The sequence below is a fragment of the Chaetodon trifascialis genome, chromosome 21 (assembly GCF_039877785.1).
Source record: "Chaetodon trifascialis isolate fChaTrf1 chromosome 21, fChaTrf1.hap1, whole genome shotgun sequence".
In the NCBI taxonomy this organism is placed as follows: Eukaryota; Metazoa; Chordata; class Actinopteri; order Chaetodontiformes; family Chaetodontidae; genus Chaetodon; species Chaetodon trifascialis.
The window spans coordinates 3,168,825-3,190,697 of NC_092076.1; the positions used below are offsets into that span (position 1 = coordinate 3,168,825).

Below are 21,873 nucleotides of genomic sequence, written 5' to 3' on the forward strand. Positions count from 1 at the left end.
TTTTTAGGCTTCCTATTTTTGACTCTATCCCCTTTGTACTGATGAACCCCTTGCGGCCCCCCCTCCTCTTCCTCATCTCTCTCTGCTCCCTCCAAATCTTTCCCTTTTTTCTCCCCCGACACCCCCGTCTTCATTTCTGGAGAGGAGGCAATGAAATATTTAAGGCTGTGCTGCTGTTGAGGCCTATATTTAGATGAGACAGAGCCACCCCCCCTTCTCTCTCTCTCTCTCTCTCTCTCTCTCTCTCGTGTGTGTGCGTGCATGTGCGTGTGTGCGTGTGTGTTGACATGCACCCCACGCAGAAGCGACTGCAGCACTCCCACCGTCCGAGCAGACACTCTGCATCTGTCACACACAAACTCTGAAAAATCAATGAGACGTTCAGGCGCTGCAGGAGATCTCGCTACACGTCCCTCCCTCTGCTATTGATTAATGCAAATTCTCTGCGCCTGTTTGAAAAAGACTTTATTCCCAAGTTACACAGCAGTTTTGTCATGTTTTATAGGGTTTTTCTGAAAAACAATGCACAGAATCACACAGGAATAATCCCTCTCGATCATTATTTATGACCCACCTGAAGTCTGTGGTGGTGTGTTCGCAGTGACGCTGCAGCCTTTGGGCAGTGGGTGTGTAGCCACCTGCCAGTAACATTGCACAGGTGATGTTATAAAGAGGCTGATAATGAAATCTGTGTTGTCTGAAGCTAAATCCTCCAGTCTGTACATGAAAACAATTAGCTAATGCTGCTGTTGACCGCTGTCTGTAATTCTAATTATGTTTTTATCATGACATGTAATAACTAATCCTGCACCTGTTAGCGAGCTCGACTGAAGACGGCTGAACTCGCAGCTAATTAGAGCCAGTAATCCAACTGTTAGCGTAGCTGTATGTAAAATGTGGAGTGGTGTCATTCTCACCATAATTGCTTTTACTTTACAGGTATTTCACATTAAAAGCCTTCAGCAGATCAAAGGCTATAATCCTCCTTCTTTCCTGTAGGCTTTTAATGTGAAATATGAGCAGGAAGTGTTCATTAGCTTAGCACTGATAGGAAAAAGGGCAGAGTAGAAGTGATTTGAGCCGATTGTGGAAATGTGCATAATGCTAACTTTAGCATGTGAGCTACCAAAGGTAATGCTCTCCCTCAGTGTTTTTACCTGACCTTTATTTGTTTGTACCAAACATTCAGGCTTTAAAAATGTATAATAGTTTCTCACTCTTCTCCCCAGTTTACCACAGAATTCACCCGTCAGCTTCCTTCACACTGAATCTGTGAATGCACTTTACTTTTTCATCTTCGTTCCTCCTCATTCAGCCAGTGTTTCTCAGTCAGCGCTGTATCACACACTTCCACTCTGCTTCACACTTTTCCCACTGAGATCTGCGTATAAAAATAGCTCGCCGTTGAATTATTCATCCACATCCTCAACTCTCACAGGTGATAGACTGCAGCTGAAAGATTTCACTCCATCAGACGCAACTAAACATCACACTTACGCACAAATGTTCTTGTTACTTATAAGCAAGAGAAGTTTCCACGGGTCAAAGTGACATTAGACGCGCTCAGATCACATTAACCTTGAGCAAAATGTGTCATTCGCAGCTTGTTGGCACATTTTCTCTCCTGCACTCTCTGGATGTGTCAGTCACGACCTACTGACAAAATTGCCCCGTGACCGGCTGTGGCTAATCCCTGGATCGCATTAATCTCCTCTGTCTTCTTCTTGTTGTAGTCTGTGTCTTGTGTAAGCACTGTGGATTGTTTCTGTAGCAACAGTTTGGTTTGGCTGCATCGCTGTCAGTGTCCACAGCGACCAATGAAAAGCCCTGCGGTGTGTGTGTGTGTGTGCGTGAGGCGGAGTGATTGACAGGTTTTTATTAACTCGAGCCTGCTCGAGTAGATTGATGGTTCAAGGGCTGAAATGATGAATTGATTAGTCAATGGAGAGAAAATCTAACAGCGCCGTCGACAATGTTGAGTGTAATTTTAAACGTGAGTCAAAATCTTCACGTTTAATGTTGTCCAATCACAAGCAGCTGCACAGAAACCGAAATAAAAGGATTGTTGGCAAAATGCTTGGATATGCTAAGCTACAAGGCTAATTATGGTTAGCAAGGAGCAGTGTGCAAAGAATCATAGGAAACCTGCAAAAACAGCCACATACAAACATCTCGAGCCAGATGCCTCCAAGTCACTTAACTCATTTAGCTTAGCATGCTAACATTGCTAACAGTGGCTAAACACAAAGTACAGCTGAGGCTGATGGGAATGTCACAGGTTTTGTAGGTATGTGGTCGTAAATCAAAGCACTGGACACATTTTGATCAGTTTGTTTATTTCAGTTCAGTTTTCCCCGGTGTGCAATAAAATCTTATCTTATCTTATGAGCGTTTAAGATTTTTAAAGATGGCCGTGGAGAAAACGTCTGGGTTCACCGAGGGGGACGTGGATGTCCGATCTAACGGTTGAGACAGACATCATCATCTCTAAAGCCGTGAAAAGTCTGAAAAATAAACAATAATTGAGTTTTGTTCCGCTAGCACCGATTTCATGACCTCTTACGTTTATCTGCCGACCCTGTGGAGTAGCGATAGATTGATTAAGCGATACGTAATCTTTTGTTGTCGCCCCTCATGATTGATTGTGGTGCTTAAGGCCTGCATTGAGCGCGAGGACATCTGTCTCAGTCGTCCTTCCTTACTGTAAGCTGTCCAGCTCCGTCTCTGTGACAGATGTTTGTAGATTCACCTCCCTCACACAGTATCTGTCTTCAGGCATGGCTACACCCATTCATACTTTCTCTGCTTACTCTCCTCTAACCTCCACCACCACCCTTTGTCCTTCTCGGGCCTCCCTCCCACTCGCTCTCATTCTTCCTCTCCTCCTTCTACACCCCCCCCCCAGTATGAGTCAGCAGCCCTTCATTGATCCGTCAGAGTGATGTGATCATATTCTGTTTCTGCCCCTTCCCTGAAGACCTGAACATTTAGCCTCCCCTCCGTCTCCTCCTGACACCGCAGAAGGGATTTGGTGGAGTGTTAAGCCGGACTGCTCGGGAGGATGAAAAAAAAAAGGTGGATTTAGACCGAAGGAGGAGGAAGTGTTAGTGAGTGGAATAGTGAGGTGAGATGGCGGTGGAGGGAAGAGACTGCGAACAGTGCAGAGACATGTAGAAGTATGAAAAGGAAGCACACGCTATCGATCTGCTCAAGTCAAATCGGATTTACTCGTGCTTTAATAACCATCAGGAACCACATTAGCCTCAGTCCTAAGCTGCTGTCGTCACGCTAACTGCAGACATGTTGGCGTCTGTGCGCTTCCTTCATTATTTCCTTTCAGTTTGTCTGCTTTTACCAACCTCACGCCAGCATTTTTTGCACAATTTTCGCCACTTAATGGCCACTTTTGTAATGATTGTGAAAAAATGATTTGGATGCAGCTTCAGTGACTCTGAGCTCTGACAGCGAGGTTGACACAAAGCACAGATTTGCTACAATGCTAATTATCATTAGCAAGAGGCAGCGTGCGAAACATTCAGCTAGCGGCTTCTCATTTTGAGCTAATTCTATGAATAATCTAGAGGCTCCCAATCTTTTTTTTGCCTGTGATCACTTCATACAGTCTACTTGCAACTTTGATTTTCTCTTCTGAATACTTTCTAGAGGCCTGAAGTAGTAAAACTACAGTATTTATGAAAAACAAGAGAGTCTGCAGCCACGTTAGCAGCTCTGTGAGGCTATACAGCTAAATGCTAAGCCGGCATGCTAACGTGCTGATGTATACTGATCTTATGAATTCTGTGCTAAAATCTGCTTATCAGGTTGTTTTGATGCTAACCAATGTATGTAATCAATAGAGGAAGCACAACATTGTAAATGACACTAATGAAGAATATTTCATGTCTTGGTCGATACTCCATGCTCTTCGGTATCGGCACAGATCCAAATTATCAGATCAGCTCATCCTTATCTGGGATTATGGTAAAAATTCAGCTGCATGGTTGACAGATTGTTAGCAGAGATGTAAAGTCCAGTCCTTTAATTAAAACCAGGCCGTCCTCTCAGGTTGTTTTTCTCTCTGGAAGAATGCTGAAATCTGTTGCTGTTTCAGCTGAAGAGCGTAATGAATATTTAAGAACAAAAAAACGGCTGTTAAATGAATGTCAAAGTGCATTTTCTGGTGTATCTGGAGACGACGCAAACGTCGTTTATAATAGTGCGATAAAAGGAGGATGAGAGAGGAGGTGGCAGAGAGGAGTGATAAGAAGAACAGAGAGAGAGACGCTGCCTTTGTCTTCCTCTCCAAGGTCACCCTTTCTGCTGAATCAAATCTTTCAGGCTGATAGAAGTGGGCTTCTCTCTTCTCCTCTTCCCTCCATCCCTCCTTCTCTATTTCCTCTTTCTCCATTAATCACCCGCCCCGCTGCTGCTGCTCCTCCCCCTCCCCCTCCCCCTCTTGTTTTTCACTTCGCATCCCGCTTCTCCCCCGCCCCCCCTCTCCCTCCTTTCTGGGGCGCTGCGGATGCAGTTGCCATGGCGACCACTGCCGGGTCCGCGTTTGTCTGATGCGTGTGCGATCCATTAATAACCCCGCCGGCCGGAGATAATAACGGCGCATCTCCTCCCAGACCGCAGACGGAGGAGCACAGACGCATGCTGTCGAACCAAACGCTACAGAACGGGAAAACTGGGAGAGGAAAGAAAGATTAGAGAGAAAGATGGAGGACAAGAGAGGATGGAGAGGAACAAGCTTTAATTTTAGCTTTGCTCTGCAGACAGTGAGGGAAGGAACCTTCAGTACATTGTTCCTGACTGAAATGTGCTCGTAAATACAGAAAACTGCCAGAACCTTCTTTACTTATTCTGTCTTCAGATCGCTCCTCATTTAAATACAAAAATTGTCAGTTTTGCTCAGGAAAACTTGTTCTTTCTCAACTTTTTCGACAGCCTTTGTTTGATGAGAAGCGGAACATTTTCATAATCTGAAAGAAAGCTGTCAGGAAGTTCTGCTGAGTGTGAAAAGTGAAAGAAAAGAGTCATTTTCTCTGTGCAGCTTTCTCCCGAGTCACTGAAGGGTCTTCAAGGATAATCTATCTGCATGCTCGTTATATAACTCCCAATTTGCAAAGTCAGATTTCACGCAAGTTCGCGAATTCTGTCACACACACGAAAGCTCCTCGCGCACACACGCACACTCAGTCTTCGTTATGTGGGCCGGCGGGGAGTCCTGCTCGTCTCACTGGCACCGCGCTGCAGCCTGGGGGAGGAGGCCGGCTGGGCGGAGTGATGGATGGCGAGTGGCCAGGCCAGAGCGTGTGTGTGCGTGTGTGCGTGCGTCCTGGCTGTGTAAGCACACATTAGAGATAATACTTAAAGGTGTGAAAATGCGCCGTGTGTGTCAGAGGTTGTGCATGAATGAAAGAGTTGTGAATGTGCGACTCGCTCTGACCTACTTTTCCGCTGCAGCCAGAGCCCAATCCCAGCCAAGCCGGCTCCTCTGCACACCTCACACACACAGCAGCACACACGCTGCGTGGAGTGTGTTACAGAGGCTTTAACCCCGCTGATAACACCTTGTTGGGGTTTTATTATGTAGCATAACTGGCACGAGCTTAATAACAGATTAGCGGGTCAAATCTGAAGCTTCAGGAGAGAACCAGAGCTCAAACAGTTTCTTCATTAGTCTGCAGTGAACTGTTTGAGTGACTGATTAAATGTTAGCAGAACAAAACAGAACCAATATTGGTTTTGGGAACTTGAAGACGTCATTGTATAGACCGGGCCGTGGCTCTGTTGCATGCCCGATCCTCCAACACTGCAGCGACGCAGAGATCTCCTGACACACGTGAACAAAACAAGCTCTGACCCTGAGACGGATTCGGTGCTCAGGGGCGGATTCATTAAGCCTCATTTCAAATGCATCCTAATGGGAGGAGATAAAAGTGTCGCTGGATTTAGTCGAGTTCAGGCCGTTTGCGAGGATCAGTTTTGCGTGAAGTCTCTGCCTCTGAAGTTTAATTGCAGCCTTAGTTGCTATTTGGAATGCTGTTACTTCATTAATGAGCGTTTCTATTTCAGGACCGTGATGATTTTAGCTTGTTGATCTCAGACAAATCCCAACTCTGAACTTTGCCTCTCAGGCTCCCCGTCAAAGGCGAAATGCAGCTAAGCGCAGTCCCAGCAGCAGATTGCATAATTAGTTTCTGTCTTAGTGAATCAGACCGTAATTACAAACAGATTGTGAGTGCAAATTGAATGAAAGGCTCAGCGCAAATTTGCCACAATGCTTTCATGTCAGAAACGAGCCCCCATCATTTTTTTTTTTTTGGTGAAAATACTTTAAAAATTGCATCTACAGTGAATGATTGCGTATGTGTGCACATTAATGAGTGTATTTGCAGTACGTTGAATTATTGCAGCAGTTTAGTCTCTTTGGCTGGTTAAAACACTTACAGACAGTTAAATAGTGTCCAAAGAGGAATTAGACCTCAAACAATCAGTCCATTCATGGATTAGAAGTGACAGGAAATTAATCTGCAAATATTTTACTAATAAGTTTGTTACAAAAACTCACTGGTTCCAGTTGCTCAAATGTGGAGTTTTCTTTGTTTTTCTTTGTTTGTTTGTCATTTGTGACACTAAACTGAATGTTTTGGGGTTTTTCACTCTGCAGTCGATCAGTAATGAAAATAAGTGTCCAGCTGTACTTTGGTGAGAGTGGTCTGTTCAGAGCCCAGCAGACATCAGGGGATTTGATCACACCCTCAGATTAATAATTAAAAATAATGCGTTTCTTTATTATATTCATATATAGTAGTGAGGGTGGGACGGGCGTTGGTGTCAGAGCTATATTTAACCGTGTCACGGCCTCACAGGAGCTCTCCTCACGCTCGACGTATATAATGTCGGCACTTTCTGCGGTCTGGCGTCTTGCTGTCACTTTGGATAAAAGCATCAGCTAAGTGCTGCACAGTTAAGATGATACAGTAGCAGCCGTGATCTTTTATAGACTCCATCTCTTCAGTGACCTCTACATTTACCCCATAATCCTCCACCCACCCCCCCCCAAACACACATGTTCCACCCAGCAACAGCACCACACCATCTCCCACTGTCAGGCCAATTATGATCAGGCTCAGCGCACTCTCCTCCCTCCTCGGCCTCTCTCACCTCCTGCTTTCCTTTCCTCCCTCCCTTGAGCTGTCCCTCCTCTCACACTGGTGCTCCCTGCCTCCTTTCTTCATTTCCCACCTGCCATTAATCTCCCCACCTCACGTCTTTTCGCCGGGCTTCTTTCTTCTGCTTCCCACTCTTCCATCTTCCCTCCTCTCCCTTCATCTCGTCCTCCCGTGTCTCCCACACTTTAATCTCCTTCACATCACTCATTCATCACACCTCCATCCCTCCTTTTGTTCCTCCCGTCCTGCTTTCTCCCTGTATCCCTCTTGTCATCGATTCATTTCTGCTTTTTATCCCACTTTATGTAACGTCGTCCAGCCTCGCATCTGTGATTTGATCCAATAAATGGTAAAACATCAGCATCGGATAAAACAAACTGACTTTAAAGGGACATTTTTCAAAAGTCGAAGTACTCACGAAGTACTTGAGCACCACTTGAGTAATACTTGACGTGTAAATGGTAAACTTTAAGTGTGCTGAAGTACACCAGAAAAACAGGATCAGTAACTCTTCCTGGTGCAGTCAGCTCCGGCCTCCTGCGGGTGGAGCAGTGTTGTTCAGCTCACTTTAAACTGATCTGAGACCAGCATCACTCAGAGGACTCACGTCCCTGATGGAGATCCTTGCACCACCGAGCAGAGAGCAGCGACGCGTCAGCAGATGACAATCAATGAGCTTTTGATTGATGCATTGATCGCCTTTAATGAACAGAGTTAGAGGTGGAGCCACTCAGGAAGCGAGCGGCCTCCCTTCAGTAATGAGCAGCTAATAGAGGCAGCCTGTCCTCAGTGTGTGTGCCACCTTATTGATTCACCTGATGTGTTTTTAAGCCACCTCCATCCAGCCTTGACGTGGTGGAGAGTCCCTCTGAAGGACGAAGATGCAGCCGATCAGTGAGGAAGAGCTGGATTCAAAGAGCGAAGAGCAATCAGAAAGAGGGCGTCGGCACAGAGGCGACCTCCTGCACATCAACACTCGCTTGTTTAACCCTCCTGCCGTGTGCCTATTGTGGCTCTGCAGTGAGACATCGCCTCCACCATCTGTGAAGCAACCACAGTTTCCCCCAGAGACAGACGCCTTTGCTTTGTCCACTTCCGGTTCGGTTTCATCTCCCGCTGATCTCTTAAGCAGAGAGAGGTGAGAGGTGAGAAGTGTGTCCTTTGTTTCAGCGGCGATCTGTGAGCAGCACACTCCTTTGAACAGCTTGCAGGAGGAGCTGTTATTGATAGTTCACCCGCTGTCCTGTGGGAGGAGGGACGGGCTGTCTCCAGATGCCATGTGGGCAGCCCACCAGCGGCCGTCCACTCCAGCTCCTCTGTTCCTACGGGGAGCTATGGGCTCTGGACACAGGAGGTTTGTCTCTGCTGAGCCGCCTGAAACAGTGCTGGACCAGTGTCCATCGTTACAAATCTATCGATCAGTTCTTCTTCAAACACGCCAGAATTCAGATCAGTTAATTATTTCATCACACAGATGGCATGGAGCTGCATCTTTACAGGTTTTTGGAGCTTCACCCTCACCTGAAAAGTCAAAATATCAGGATGCAGGACCTCTGTGTGTCTCTCCATGTCCCCCAGCTTTGTGGAATCACTGGAATGCCCCTTTAAACCAAGAAAGGACGTCCAACCATTCACACATTCATTCACAGGATAATAACTCCAGATTGAATTCACTGGCTCTGTAACTTTTTAGCTGCCCACAGCCAGTTTTCACACCGTCGTCCTCTATCCATGCTGTATCTTTGTAGGGTGGGAAGCATCAAAAACGGAGGCAAGCTGAGCTGCTGCTCGTTTCAGTTTTCATCAGAAAACACAGCAGCTGCAGCATATTTGCTTCCAGTTTGAGAGATTTCAGCCAAAACCAGAGAGCTGGGGGAAAAATGCTTCAAATATTTATAATTTCAGACTTGAGGATCACAGAAGGCATTTTATTCCAGGCCCCTCGGGGGCCCTTGGTAGTCAGCGCCTGTATTCCCCCACTGCAGCACCCCAGATCTCGCTTACAGTGCATAAAGAAGCAGAAGCACTAGCTTAGCATATTAACAAGCCGCTCGTGTTCAGGTTGTGTTTACTGCTCATGTATGATCCAGCTTCAAGCGGAGCCTCGTGGGAGTTTCGCCGATGAGTTATCATAATATTGTGAAGTCAAATGCGTCTCGTGGGACGGCGTCTCCCGTGTCTGAGAGTTTGAGGAACATGTGGGTTTACGGCGTCATCTGGCGCTCGCCTCGCCACAGATTCTGACCCCGTCTTTGTCTCGTGCAGAGGCCTGCAGCAGCGCTGATGCTCAGCTGCATCTTTGATGTGAGCCTCGCTTTGGCAGCTCCACCTCTGAACTCCACGTCTCCATGTACGCTGAAGACTGACCTCCTTTTTCTTCTTCATTTCTTTCCTCCCTCTCCCCTCTCTGCACATTTGAATCAATACCATTTTTGCTGGGAATGCGTTTTCACCCCGTTTTTTAAATGACCTACTTCAGTAATCCCTCCCGTTGTGAGTAGAAAAGATAGCAGCTGAGGAAGGGAACGGACAATTAGAGGGAGGTAAAGAAATGACATAGAAGGAGAGATCCAAACCCGTCTTTGCTGTATTTTCACAGCTTAGTAAACACTGCGAGCAGAGGCTGCTTTGTGGTGTAAACTGGTGCATTAAACCTGCTGGAGTAGCACGTGACAGTTGTAACACTAAATGAAACGCCTTTTGTCCACACATGAAGGTCGAACATTTTTAGCAAATTACTCTTTTAAAAAAAAGTTGGGTTAAGTTGTACCTTCAGAGGAGAAGAGAGCAGCTGGTTCGGACTTTTCCTGATCTAGTGTCTGCACTCTTCAGCCTTCTTTCAGTGCTGAGCTGCAGCATCTGTATCCTCATCACCCACCATGCCGTCAAACCGGCCTCTCCCTCTGCATTTTCTCCATTATTCATACACCACATCTGCAGTCGCAGTACTAGCAAAACTGTGTAACGTGGGCACAGTGATGCTAATTAAAGAAGTGCACTCAGAAAGCCTCTTAGGCGGTTTTCACACTTTGAACCAGTCCAAACCTGAGCCACTTTAAACTGGAGCAGAGCCATCAGGCTGGCCAGGCCGCCTCATATCAGATTCTCTCTTTGTGACCGTCGTTAAGAGCCTGTTCAGACTTAGTTTAGCCTGACGGAGGTGTGTCGGCGCCGCTCTGTGTGCATCTTTTCCTCCCCGGCGTCGCACACAGGAACACGTGAGACGTGTGATGCAGCCATGTGAGGCAGAGGAAGGGTGTGACAGCGAGAGGAAGAGCGGTGCTGTGTCAGGTCTGGTGTTAAATGCAAATCCATGGAAGCGGGAAAACAGAAACATGGACCGCCACACTGCTGGAATGGAACCAAGCACATTTACTCAAATACATGTTAGGTTTTAGGGTGTTATTTCCGCTCCATGTTTCCATTTTATGATACTTAATACTTCTACTCAGCTTCATTTTGGAGGCAAATACTGTCATTTTTACTCCACTACATTAATTTGACAGCAATGCTTACTAACTACTTTGCAGATTCAGATTGTTAATACTAAATATGAATACACTATGATGGTGTTAATTAAGCCGGTAGTTTATGAAGTAGCTGAATTTAGCACCAGCGTTAGCAGCTGCAGCGTTAGTGATGTTTCCACATTAATGCGTCACATTTTGCAAAATAAGTACTTTTACTTTTGGTACTTTAACTTGATGCTTATACTTTTTTGTACAGTAATGAGGATTTTAAATTTACTTGTAGTGGAGTATTTTCACCTTTGAATACTTCTCAGTCTTGCATCCTGTGGACTGGTGGTCTAAGGTGAACACACCTTGTAATCCCCGGTTTGATTCCCGCCTTGCTGCACGTAATCCCGCTCACTCTTTTCCTGTCCGTCTCTACTGCCAGCCGCAGAATAAAGGCAGAAATTTACAAGAAAAAAGTTATACCTGGACATAAGCATCTGTTAAAAATGAGTTCAAAAAGACATTTTTATTCTAACCAGCCTTGAAGTATTTGCAGCTACTGTATCTAAACTCATCCTGAGCAGATGCTTCAAACACTGAATGGAAATCAAAAGCACGTCTACCTACCTGCTGGGAGGTTTCCTATATAATGATAGTAATGCTCTCGCTGTCGCTGACGCCTCCGCAGCCATCTTTTAAACCTCCACGCTGTTAATGAGCCACGTTTGGATAGTTTTAAAAGATTGTGTCTGACCCTGCTGTGCACAAGGAGTCTGGAGGAAAAGCCTGGCTATCCATCAGTCATGAAGGCAGCGTGGGCCTGTCTGCAGTGTGCACTCCTTCAGTCCTGCCCCATGCTGCCTGACCTTCACACACACACACACACACACACACACACACACACACACACACACACACACACACAGCAGAGCACATACAGTACACATGTGTGTATGCTTTCTCCTCACTCCCTGCCTTTTCTCTCTTGATCTCAGTGTGGTCTCCCAAACTGAAATATTGATGTGAGGAGACTGGAGTGTTTTTATTGAAGGAAAGTGGCATGGTGTGGTCAGGGCTGTGTGTGTGTGTGTGTGTGTAGATCAACAGCATGGCTTCACCTCCTGCTCCCGTCTGCGTCTACCTGCTGAACACTGCGTGTCGATGTGCACGTGCGTTTGGCCATTTGGTTCCACGTACATGTGTCGTGTTTCTGCAGACAGTTTGCAGAATCTGCACAGTTCGTAATCACTGGTGTCATTTCCTCACTATCATTTTTCATGCTCTGTAATCAGCATCGTCCTTTTCCACTGATGCACATATTAGCCTGCTACATTACCGTCTCATTGATAATCGATTATGAAGGATTATGCCGAGAATAGAAATGACATCTCTACTCATAAGAGAGTTGAACACTGAAGTGCTTTTTATGCACATTTGAAACGTAAATCAGGATAAAATCCCGATGCTCTCTGACTGCGTGTTAGTGTGATTCATATTATGCTGCAGATTGTGTTCTAGATGTCTTGAATTAGGTTGAAATCCGTCGTTTGGAAACACGACGCTTCGCTGTCAGCGTCGTAGCTGTGCTCTGATTCTCTGTCTTCACTCTGAAATGGCTCTGTCATCATAGTTAGAAGTGAGGAAAGATCCCACTTTGATCACTTCCTCAAAGTCTTTATAGCAAGTCAGCTTTGCGGCGTGTCCCTCCTCCCCTCCTCTCCACCTGCAGCGCTCATATATTTTTCAGCAGAGAGCTTGGGGCAGAGCCAGGTACACTATTAGAGGGATGACTCAGAAGTGGGACTGGACGGCTTCACAGACTGGAGGTAATCCTGGCTCCTGGACCTGAAAATAGCCTGGATCGTCCTCTCCCTCTTTCCTTCCCCCTCTTCTCATTTCACAGCTCTTCTCTTCCCTCTGATGCCTTTCAGCACCATGACTTCTTTACTTTGTACTTTCTGCATATTCTCTCAGAGAAATCATTTTCTCTTTCTCTTTTTCCCCTGTTCGCCACCCTTAAACTCTTCCTTGAGCCTCCAAAATGTTCTCCTAAACTTCTGACTTCTATTTCTATTCCCACTTCTCCTCACCCGCTTTCCTTCCTCCTCCTCTCCTCCATCCTTCCAAAGAAAGAGGAGGTGCTTTCGGGTGCGAGCGAGCCTGGGCTCGCATGGCATGAAGGGCGAAGACACACAAAGGGAACGGGGGGTAGGGGAAAGGAAAGAATTGATTTTCCAGTCAGAGAGGCCGTCCAGTGAAGGACTAAACCTGCCCTCAGGGCTCCGGCTGGCTCAGGCCTGATGGGAAAGGCCAGCCGATGACCTTAAGACTCAACTGATCATGTTTTCCTCTTCAGAGATGAAGTGTTCTGCTGGTTTTTATCCGAATGCCAGGGTGCTCGTTCAGTCGAGCTCTCAGATCAGAAAGGTGTCAAAGACCTGTTTGGTGGAGCTGATGGAGGCTCTATGAGGGTGTGTTTACATGTGTGTGTATATTTGTGTGAATGTGAGCCTAACCCTGTTTGCCCTTCACGAGGAGCACGGCGCAGCTTCCCCTCCGGCGTTCGGGCGAGATGGAGAAGTAACGAGACATATCACAACACACACACAAACACACAAACGCAGGGCCATTGGCTGGCCGGCAGCCATGACAGATGGGGGAGTTCGGTTCATGGGGGTTGCCATGGAAACCGGCATCAGCGCTACCCCGAGCTTCTCTGCTCGGCATGAGCCGAGATGTGGAGAGGCTGGCGCTCTGCAGAGGAGTGCAGCGTGGGCAGCAGAAGCCTTTCGCTCGTTGTTTATGACTTACTGTTGTTGCGCAACACGCCGGTGTCATCAGGTCCTCGACTCATCTCCTAAGTTTAGATTTGAGGGACCGGGATCGGCGGCTTTGCGTGAATCCCGCAGTAATTGCAGTTAATGGATTTGTTTACGGACGGACAGCCCTGATCGGTAACTGTGCCAGTGAGAAAGTGTGTCACGACGAGCAGTCGACTGAACGGGCAGAGGTGGCTGATGTGTGTTTACCACAGTTTTAGCTTCCTGTCGCCACCCCTCCTCCGCGAGCGCCGTTACATTTACATTACGCCTTCCTCTCGCCCCCCCTCACATTTACATCGCATTATTTTGCTCCCTCTCTCCGAGCAGCAGCCATTAACATTTGTGCCTTCGTCTTCTCACTCTCTGATTCCCGTCATCGATCCTGTTTAAGAGCAAACGAGGCAAAGCACGCGTTCACCCAGAAAGGGCCTAACTGGATGTGACAGGCACTAAAAGCCAATCCGCTGCTGCTGCTCCAGCCTGGCAACACCATACAGATCATTACTTCAACAGGACTCCTGCCTGATTTCTTCTTCTGTTATTCTTCTTCATTTTCTCCAGCATGCTCATATATACGCAGTCTCTCCTGTGTGAGAGGATTTAAGGACATGCAGCAGCATAATCCTGCACATACACTCTTGTTCCCTCCCACACACACTCCTGTACCCTCTGACTTGCACAATCGTACTCTGTTATGCACAACATAATACTACAATACAACCACACTCCCACATTGTTCTCTCTCATGATAGTAAATGTTATTTAAACGCTTCTTGTGCCACAGCTACACAGCTTCAGCATGGCTGTAAACCAATCATGAGCTGGTCACCTTCCTGTTTAGCTCAGCTGCTGTCCTCTCTGAAGGAACAGCTCCACGTTTTGGGAACGTGCTCACTCGTGTTTGCGTTCTTGCCGAGAGTTCGTTGAGAGGTTCGATACAGCTCTCTCATCTGCGAGGTAAATATGAAGCTGCGGCCAGTTAGCTGAGCTTATCACAAAGACTGGCAGAGAGAGCTAGCTCCTCTGTCCAGTGGACCATGAGATTGGCGCCAACAGATTAGTGAAACGAGCAGCTGATCACACAACGTCAGTTTGGGTAAAATCATTCAGGAGTATAAGCTTTGAATTCTCTTGCAGAATCTGAGATACTGGGAGGTATAAGGTTAAAAAAAAGAGGCTACAGATGTTATTTCAGTGTGTCAGATGCACATTCAGTCAACACTTCCACATTCATGATCCACCCACGCAGGCGTTCTCACTTCTGTTGGCCTGATTAGACCTCTGCTGAGGACTCTGTGGGCAGGTACACACCGGCTTTGATTGACAGCTCCCTCACGCTCCCGTTGGTGTTCCTGCACCTGTTTGGGGCGCAGAATTTCAATTATAAAACCCAACCAGCCTCGGCAGGATGTGGTTTCATAATGCCACGGAAACGCTGCATATTCTGACTTGAATCAGCGGCGTTGTGCGGCGCATGAATAAAACAGCACACGGACCAGCAGCATTGTGAACAGTACAGACTAATAAACATATTTCACACTATTTGCTGCCACCGAGTCCAAATGGAAATTGTTGTGTCTCCACCAAACCCTGACAAGCTGTTAGGAGATGAAGTTTAAGTTTCCTGCAGCGACGTTCTTGTCAGTTCATAGAATTCGGAGACGCCGGCGTGTGGATCTAATGAGCCAGAGTAATTGAAAACACCTGTGTGGACCTTTAATATGCTGCTCATCTCATTTTCAGTCTCATTCACAAACAAAATCATCCTCTTGTACCAACAATGTCCTTCTCATGCACGAGAGCAGGGGTGTATAACGGTATGTGTGCAACAGGGTGATAGTATGCATGAGTGGGTTTATACGAACAAACAGTGGTGTGTGTGTGTTTGTGTGGAAGCGAGTGTGATTTATGGCCTCAAACAGGACTGTGTGTGTGAGTATGACTGTGCATATAGAAGTGTACACAGTAGTGTGTGTGTGGCGTATTTGTGAGATTATGAAGCTGTACGTGAGAGCAGGAATGATTTATGGCCTTCATATTTTGCTCTCTCACACACACACAAGGGTCACTAATGGATCTGCATATTTTATTCCTGTGCATTAAACTATGACTGAATGTAATGTGAAGCCACTGAGGCAAGCTGCTTGCATATTAGGGCTGCAGTAATACGAGTATATGAGTAAACTTTGATTCTGTCTGTAAATGTGTGCAACTTTTCACCTGCCAGCATCCAGTAACTTCTCTCTCTGTCGTCCTCTCTGCTTTCTTTTATCGTGTCCGCGCAGCGAGAAGCGGAAGCTGCAGGTCAACATCGCCAGTCCCATCCAGTGCAGCATGAACGGCAGGAAGTGCACGGTCATCGTGGAGCCCAAGATCAACCAATCACAGCCAGACTTCACCAAGAGCCGATCTGGTTACATCCTGGCTGTTCCTGGGAACTAAAGCGAGCAGAGAAGCAGCGACGGCTGATGTCAAAGCAGGCCCAGATGATGATGGTGACGATGATGATGATTCACTTCTGATTGACTGTTTTTTGCAGAGCTGCTGATAATGTGACGATTTAGATAGCAGCTCGGTCAGAGGATTGGGTTAATTGAATCCTCGCAATGCAAAGCCACGCCAAAATTTGACCTGTTTTTGTAGATTTCTATGCAATGTTGTTATAAACAGGAAGTGTACAACACGCCTCCATGCAAAATGTCATTAGGTAAACAAGTTTTTTAAATGCACTACAGGATAATCCACCAAAGTTGTGCCCTTTCCTTTTTGAATCCAAATTTCAAATGATTTGCTTTGTGCAATATTTAGTTTATTGTAGATGGAATATTGTGGTCGTCAAGGTGAGAGGAGATTATGCAGCAACTGTTCTCTGAACCACTGATGTTGCATAATCAGAAAAAAATCCGGAGGCTTTGCAGGAATTTATAATCCCTGCGGCTGTGAGTGCAGGAGCCAGACCAAAAGTGAAGCCCTGAAAACTGAAGTAAAATTCTATTTATGTATGATTTTTTCAGATACTGAGCTCTGATTCATCTGCTCTTGACACAGAAGAAAACACTTTTTGTGATTTATATTCCGAGGAATAATAATAACTTTGATTGAAGTCTTACCTACCCACATGGTAAACGAAAAGAAATCCACGTTTAGCTCTTCAAATGTTTACAATCACATATGTATGGGAACAGCAGGTGTGGAAATGTGATTCAGTGGTTCAGTCGGTGTCTGAGGCACAAATTCCAAATCAAATTCATGGTTAGTTTGTTCGTCACAGGGTGTGTTGAGCATATCCTGAACATCGCAAACCTGCTACATGCAAAGCGTTAAAATCTATTAATTTAAATTGTGCTTCTTGTATTCTCTAATGCAATGTTTGTACTTTTATAATACTCTAATACAGCTTATATATCGAAGGTTAGAATATACTTTATTCAGCGTAAAATTACAGATGTGTGTGTGCACAGCACTTATTCTGCATTTAGTCTAGAAAGGGATGTGAAGAACAGATGGCAGATATGTTTGACTAGCTCTATTTTTCCCATTTTATTTTAAGTTCATACTCTTAATTTGTAAAACTTAATGCTCTATTTTAGCAGCAGAGTCCAGTACTGTATGATCCCGTGTGAACTCCAGCCCTTGAACACAGTCTCATTTGCTGTCTTTGTGTTGAGTGAATAGCCCAATGACTTCCATTTGACAAATATCCCCTTCATCATGGAGAAAGAGAGTGTGTGTTACTGTATGTGTGTTGATGAGCTCTTTTAGCTCTCCTCTTCTTGGCTCTGAGTCCGACTCTGGCTCGTGACCACAGTGAGGGAGTGAAGACAGAGGGGTGTGAAGTCTGCTGGCCTGGTTTACCTCCCCGTCGAATGATGGGAATGGCTGCTTGTATGAGCGGTGGACTGTTTGGAGTCTTGATTTTCATCCGATGCTGCTGCTAAACTCCCTTCACTTTCACTTTCAAAGCCAAATCACACAAATGAAATCATCGGCACTTGAACACTTTGGTTTGTACTGTTCTCACAAGCTGTCGGCCGCGCTGAAAACGTTCACTGTTTTTAGTCTTTGGTAAGTGTTAGCACATTGCAATATGTTCTTTTTCCAACCGTCTCAAAAAATGTGTGGCAGCACAGAAGCTCGTGAGATGAGATGTCTGGCTTTACACTGCGTGTTTAATATTAATATCCATCCACAGACTCAGTACATAAGGCATAAATATCTCTTCTTTTGCCAAGTGAAGATGTGTTTGCTGCTCTAACCAAAGTTCATTCTCATCCTTGGAAACAGCAGTTAAGAAAACAAGCTAGCACGATAGAGGTTAGCTCTAACGTGCTAGCTTTGTGATGAGGTTGTTTTCTTAACCTCTAACATACTAGCTAACTTCTAACATGCTAGCTAACCTCTAACATACTAGCTAACTTCTAATATGCTAGCTAAACTTCTAACACAAATTAACCTCTAACATGCTAGATAACGTCTACAGTACTAGCTAACTTCTAACATCCTGTCTAAGCTCCAATATGCTAGCGAACATCTAACATGCTAGCTAACTTCTGACATGCTAGTTAAAATTCTATTACATTAGCTAACCTCTAATATGCTGGCTAAAGTTCTGACATGCTAGCTAACCTCTGACATGCTAGCCCACCGGCTCTGTAACCTTTTGTCTAGTTTCTCTGGATGGGGGAGTTTTCTCCCTCCTGGCATTTTATTGTTAAAATTGATCATCATTTCATTCAGTAAAGAGTTAATGAAGGAACAAACACTACGACCTAGCGAGCTTGCTAACTTTAAGTTAGAATGCTAACTGTCAGTTAGCAGTTGACACCAAATGAATAGATAAATGTATTATTATCAATCTTTCTCATATAGTAGCTAATCGCTAAACCTTGGGATGTTGGTTGGCAGCCCTGTGTTAAAACACTTTATTTAAGGACATTTTTGCCATGAACTTTTGTCTCATAACTGTCTTGATGTAAAATCAAGCGAAAAAGCTACAATGGCTTCCTCCATTTAGGATCTGGCACTTTCAAGACGATACACTGTTAGTGAGTGGAGCAAATTTACAGCTTGGTCAGAGTTCACCAAAGTTGAACTTGACGTGATTAACATTGCCCCCATGAGCGAATCCACTGATTGCATCTAGACTTAGAAGCTAGTACTCTAAAAATTATGTAAGTTCCTAAATGGATCTTTAAAGCCAATGTGGACAAGAAGTCCTTAACGCTGAGAAAAACAATAACACAATTAGAAAGTCATGATTATGTGAGCCGATCAAAACCTCCAGAACTGTCACCTCATTGTCGAATGTGTGACAAATGGAAATGCGGATGTGTGTTTTTGTTATTTTCATACCACAATGTCATTTATCATACATCTGGCAGGAGTTGAGCTGCTTGAATTCGCTCGACATCGAGGTCTTTGTGTCTTTGTCTACAGACTCAGTAGAGAACACTGACTGCCGGCTGAGGAGCGACAGCCCAAGGTTATGAATCACAGCTCCCTCGGTGTCTGGCCTAGTTGAGGAGGCAGAGGCACTCTTCTCCACTTTACTTCAACCAGAAGGAAAAGTTGCTAGCAGTCATTTTAGCCGCAGCAGCGCAGTCCTCTAATTGTGCCTGAGTGTTGTCTGAACACAAGTCGTTTATCTTAATTAGTTTGCAAGTGCCCCTGTCTTTTGAAGAGGAGATCTCCATTCTACCTCGCAGCTTTGTGGTGGCTGACCTTGCCCTCTTGCTTGATAAGGCACTTTGATGCAGAAAAGAGTTGTTTGGGGAGGCTGGTGCGCTCGTGGTGTGGATTAAGGAAGTGACATGGGTAACTTTAATGGACGGTTTTCAAAGGAGCTCAGGCGCAGGAGCTGCCTGTGATGAGAGTGTGTGGACTGTAACGCTGCAGCTCTCCGTATCCTTCAGCATGGTAATCTCCCACAGGGCCTCTCCTCTCCGCTCTGCTCTGCTATTCACCGCTCATCATTAGGATGGACTCCGTGTCACTTCAGCGCTTCTCTCTGCTTTCTCAAGGCAAAAGGGGGTTGGTGAACAAAGCCTCGCTTGGCCTCCTCTTCTTCTCAACTCCCTCTGCTTTCTTTTCCTCCCTCCCTCCTTTTCCACTTTGCTTCCTCTGTCAAATCGCTTCGCTCCTCGCCCGGTTGGGCCGGCTGTACCGTCCTGCAGGCCAGTGAAGGTTCTCCTATTCTTTCTTTTCTTTTTCTCCCTCAGCCCTCCTGTGCCCAGGAGGCGTGGAAATAAAGAGAAACTACACCAGCAATAAAACAAAGCATGAACAATAGGAGTATGGTGCAGCAGCAAAACCATATTAACCTGAAATGTAAACACTGTGGAACCAAAGCTTATCAAAGGATAAAAAGAGAGTCATTCTGCGTCTTCATTACTGTTAACACATTTCACAACAAGACCAAAAACATCTGGCGCTAAGCCCATGGGTTCCCAGTGAAGATGTAATTTTATTAAAAACAGCTAACAGGTATTTATTTTCTAACACAGCTGTGGTTGTTAGCAAACGTTACTCAAACAGAGGGAACAGTGCATTTGTCAGGGACTATTTTCAGCTGTGGATTAATACATATTTGGTGCAATAGTGAGTATTTCCAGCAGCAGGATGGTGTAGAAGTCTATAAACTGCAATGGAGCTTTACGGCACAGAGGAATATGATACATCAGGCTTCAGATACACACTCAGTGCTTGTTAGTCGGATGCATTCACTGATGGTTTGGGGCTTTTCATGGGATTTGTTGACAATAACAAAAATAGGAAATATCACCAGATTTGTCCTTCAGTGTTTGTTTGTGGTGTGCAAACCCAATCAGCCAAGATTACTTTTCCATTATGTTGATTATCAGCTTTGCCGCATGTGTGAAAATCACAGGCTTGTCCTAATTACTCCTTTGTAATTGGGCTTGAAAGAATGTCAAATATGAACGTTAACACGAGGAGAATTGTGCCATTGTGTTCGTCCCTTCTTCTTAGTTTTTTTGTTTCAGAAACGTTTAACACTCTGCCGTCAAGCCCGTCCACATTAGCCAAAGGGGAACAGTTCCACTCTCTTTTCCATAATTTATTCCAAGCTCTGTGGCTTTAAGCAAAATCTGTATGTATACACTATCCATTCAGTATGTGCCTAATTTTATATTAAGTTTATATTTTGCGTATTTGTGATTACATATACTGTAATATCCAGATTTAAAGGGAACTTCACCGTTGTAATACTATTTTTGTGCAAATGTCTTCTGTATAAATGCAGGTTATGCATTCCATGATGTTCCATAATGAAAAATATGTCATTAATCATTTTATTAATAAATTTATTTGCTTCAAAAGCCGCTTCTGTTGGTCATTCTCCATGCTTGTTTGCTGTATTGTTGCTGTTGTTTCGATCAGAAGTCGTTGGTGTGGAAATCATGCAAACGCTGATGTCATGTTGACTCAAATGTTTCCTGAGGCGATGTGGTAATAGCTTGGTGGAGCTCAACGTTAATCCACCCACTAACAGCTGTTTTCACCGGGTGACGTCGAGACGGCTAAAACCCCTGCAGTCGGCATGACAACACCGCTTCCCACCGCCACTGTGTCGGCCATCAGCAGCTACCTCAGCAGGGGTTTCTAATCCACCGGCTGATGGATGACTATCTGCTGTGAGGAGCCGGACAACTCCTTTTATTCCCAAAGGGCAGTGACGAAGCCTGACCTGGTGGTTAAATAAATGGGAATTAATGAAGAGAGAGTGATGTGTGATGAGTGAACTGACCCAAACTAATCTGTGAGTGTGGGAGTCTCAGGATGTTTGAACATGCAGCACTGATTCCCCACCAGGACATGCTGCTGCTGCTGCTGCTGCTGCTGCTGCTGCTGCTGCTGGAAGGTTTTTATCCACATATTTGTGTTTAGGAGGAACGTAAACATACATATAGGGCTGCAGATAGATCTGAGGCTCACATTGTCACAATGCACGACCAAGTAGCAGCTACAGTAAAGCCTCCCACCAGTCTGAGTCATTTGTACTGAAAGCGATGAACAGCACTCGCTGTGACCGAGAAGGCATGAACGCTAGCTGACAAGTGAGCAGGGAAGTAGAGATCAGGAAAAGTGGTGGCTGAATGGTCGGCACCTCCAGTGTCTTTCATTCCAAGTGTTAGTACGACAAGTGCAAACCAAATCTACTGAAAAAAGGTCAAATTAAAGGCACTGGGGTTACTCAACACCTGGTGGTCCTGCTCTATACAGTGTACCTATTGCATGTCCTCTGTTGCTTCTCTCTCCTTTGTTTTACCCAATTCGGGGTTTTTCTTGGGTCTTTATCCCTTTTCAAATTGAGGATCACAGGATAGAGGGTTTCTATATGTCAAACTTTGTCTGGCTTCTTTTGACTGGTCTCAGCTCTGTGCCATTGAAAGCAAT

At 45.4% G+C, this 21,873-nt stretch overlaps 1 protein-coding gene across 1 annotated transcript in view; it reads left to right on the forward strand.

Annotated features, from left to right (window-relative positions):
- myo1d (myosin 1D) overlaps window positions 1-16,958 on the forward strand; it is an 83,067-nt gene extending 66,109 nt beyond the window's left edge. The window contains exon 22 of the mRNA XM_070990503.1: window positions 15,744-16,958. Within this exon, the coding sequence (XP_070846604.1) occupies window positions 15,744-15,900 (157 nt within the window). The 3' untranslated portion in view covers window positions 15,901-16,958. The remainder of the gene's footprint in view (window positions 1-15,743) is intronic.
- Window positions 16,959-21,873: the final 4,915 nt, after the last annotated feature.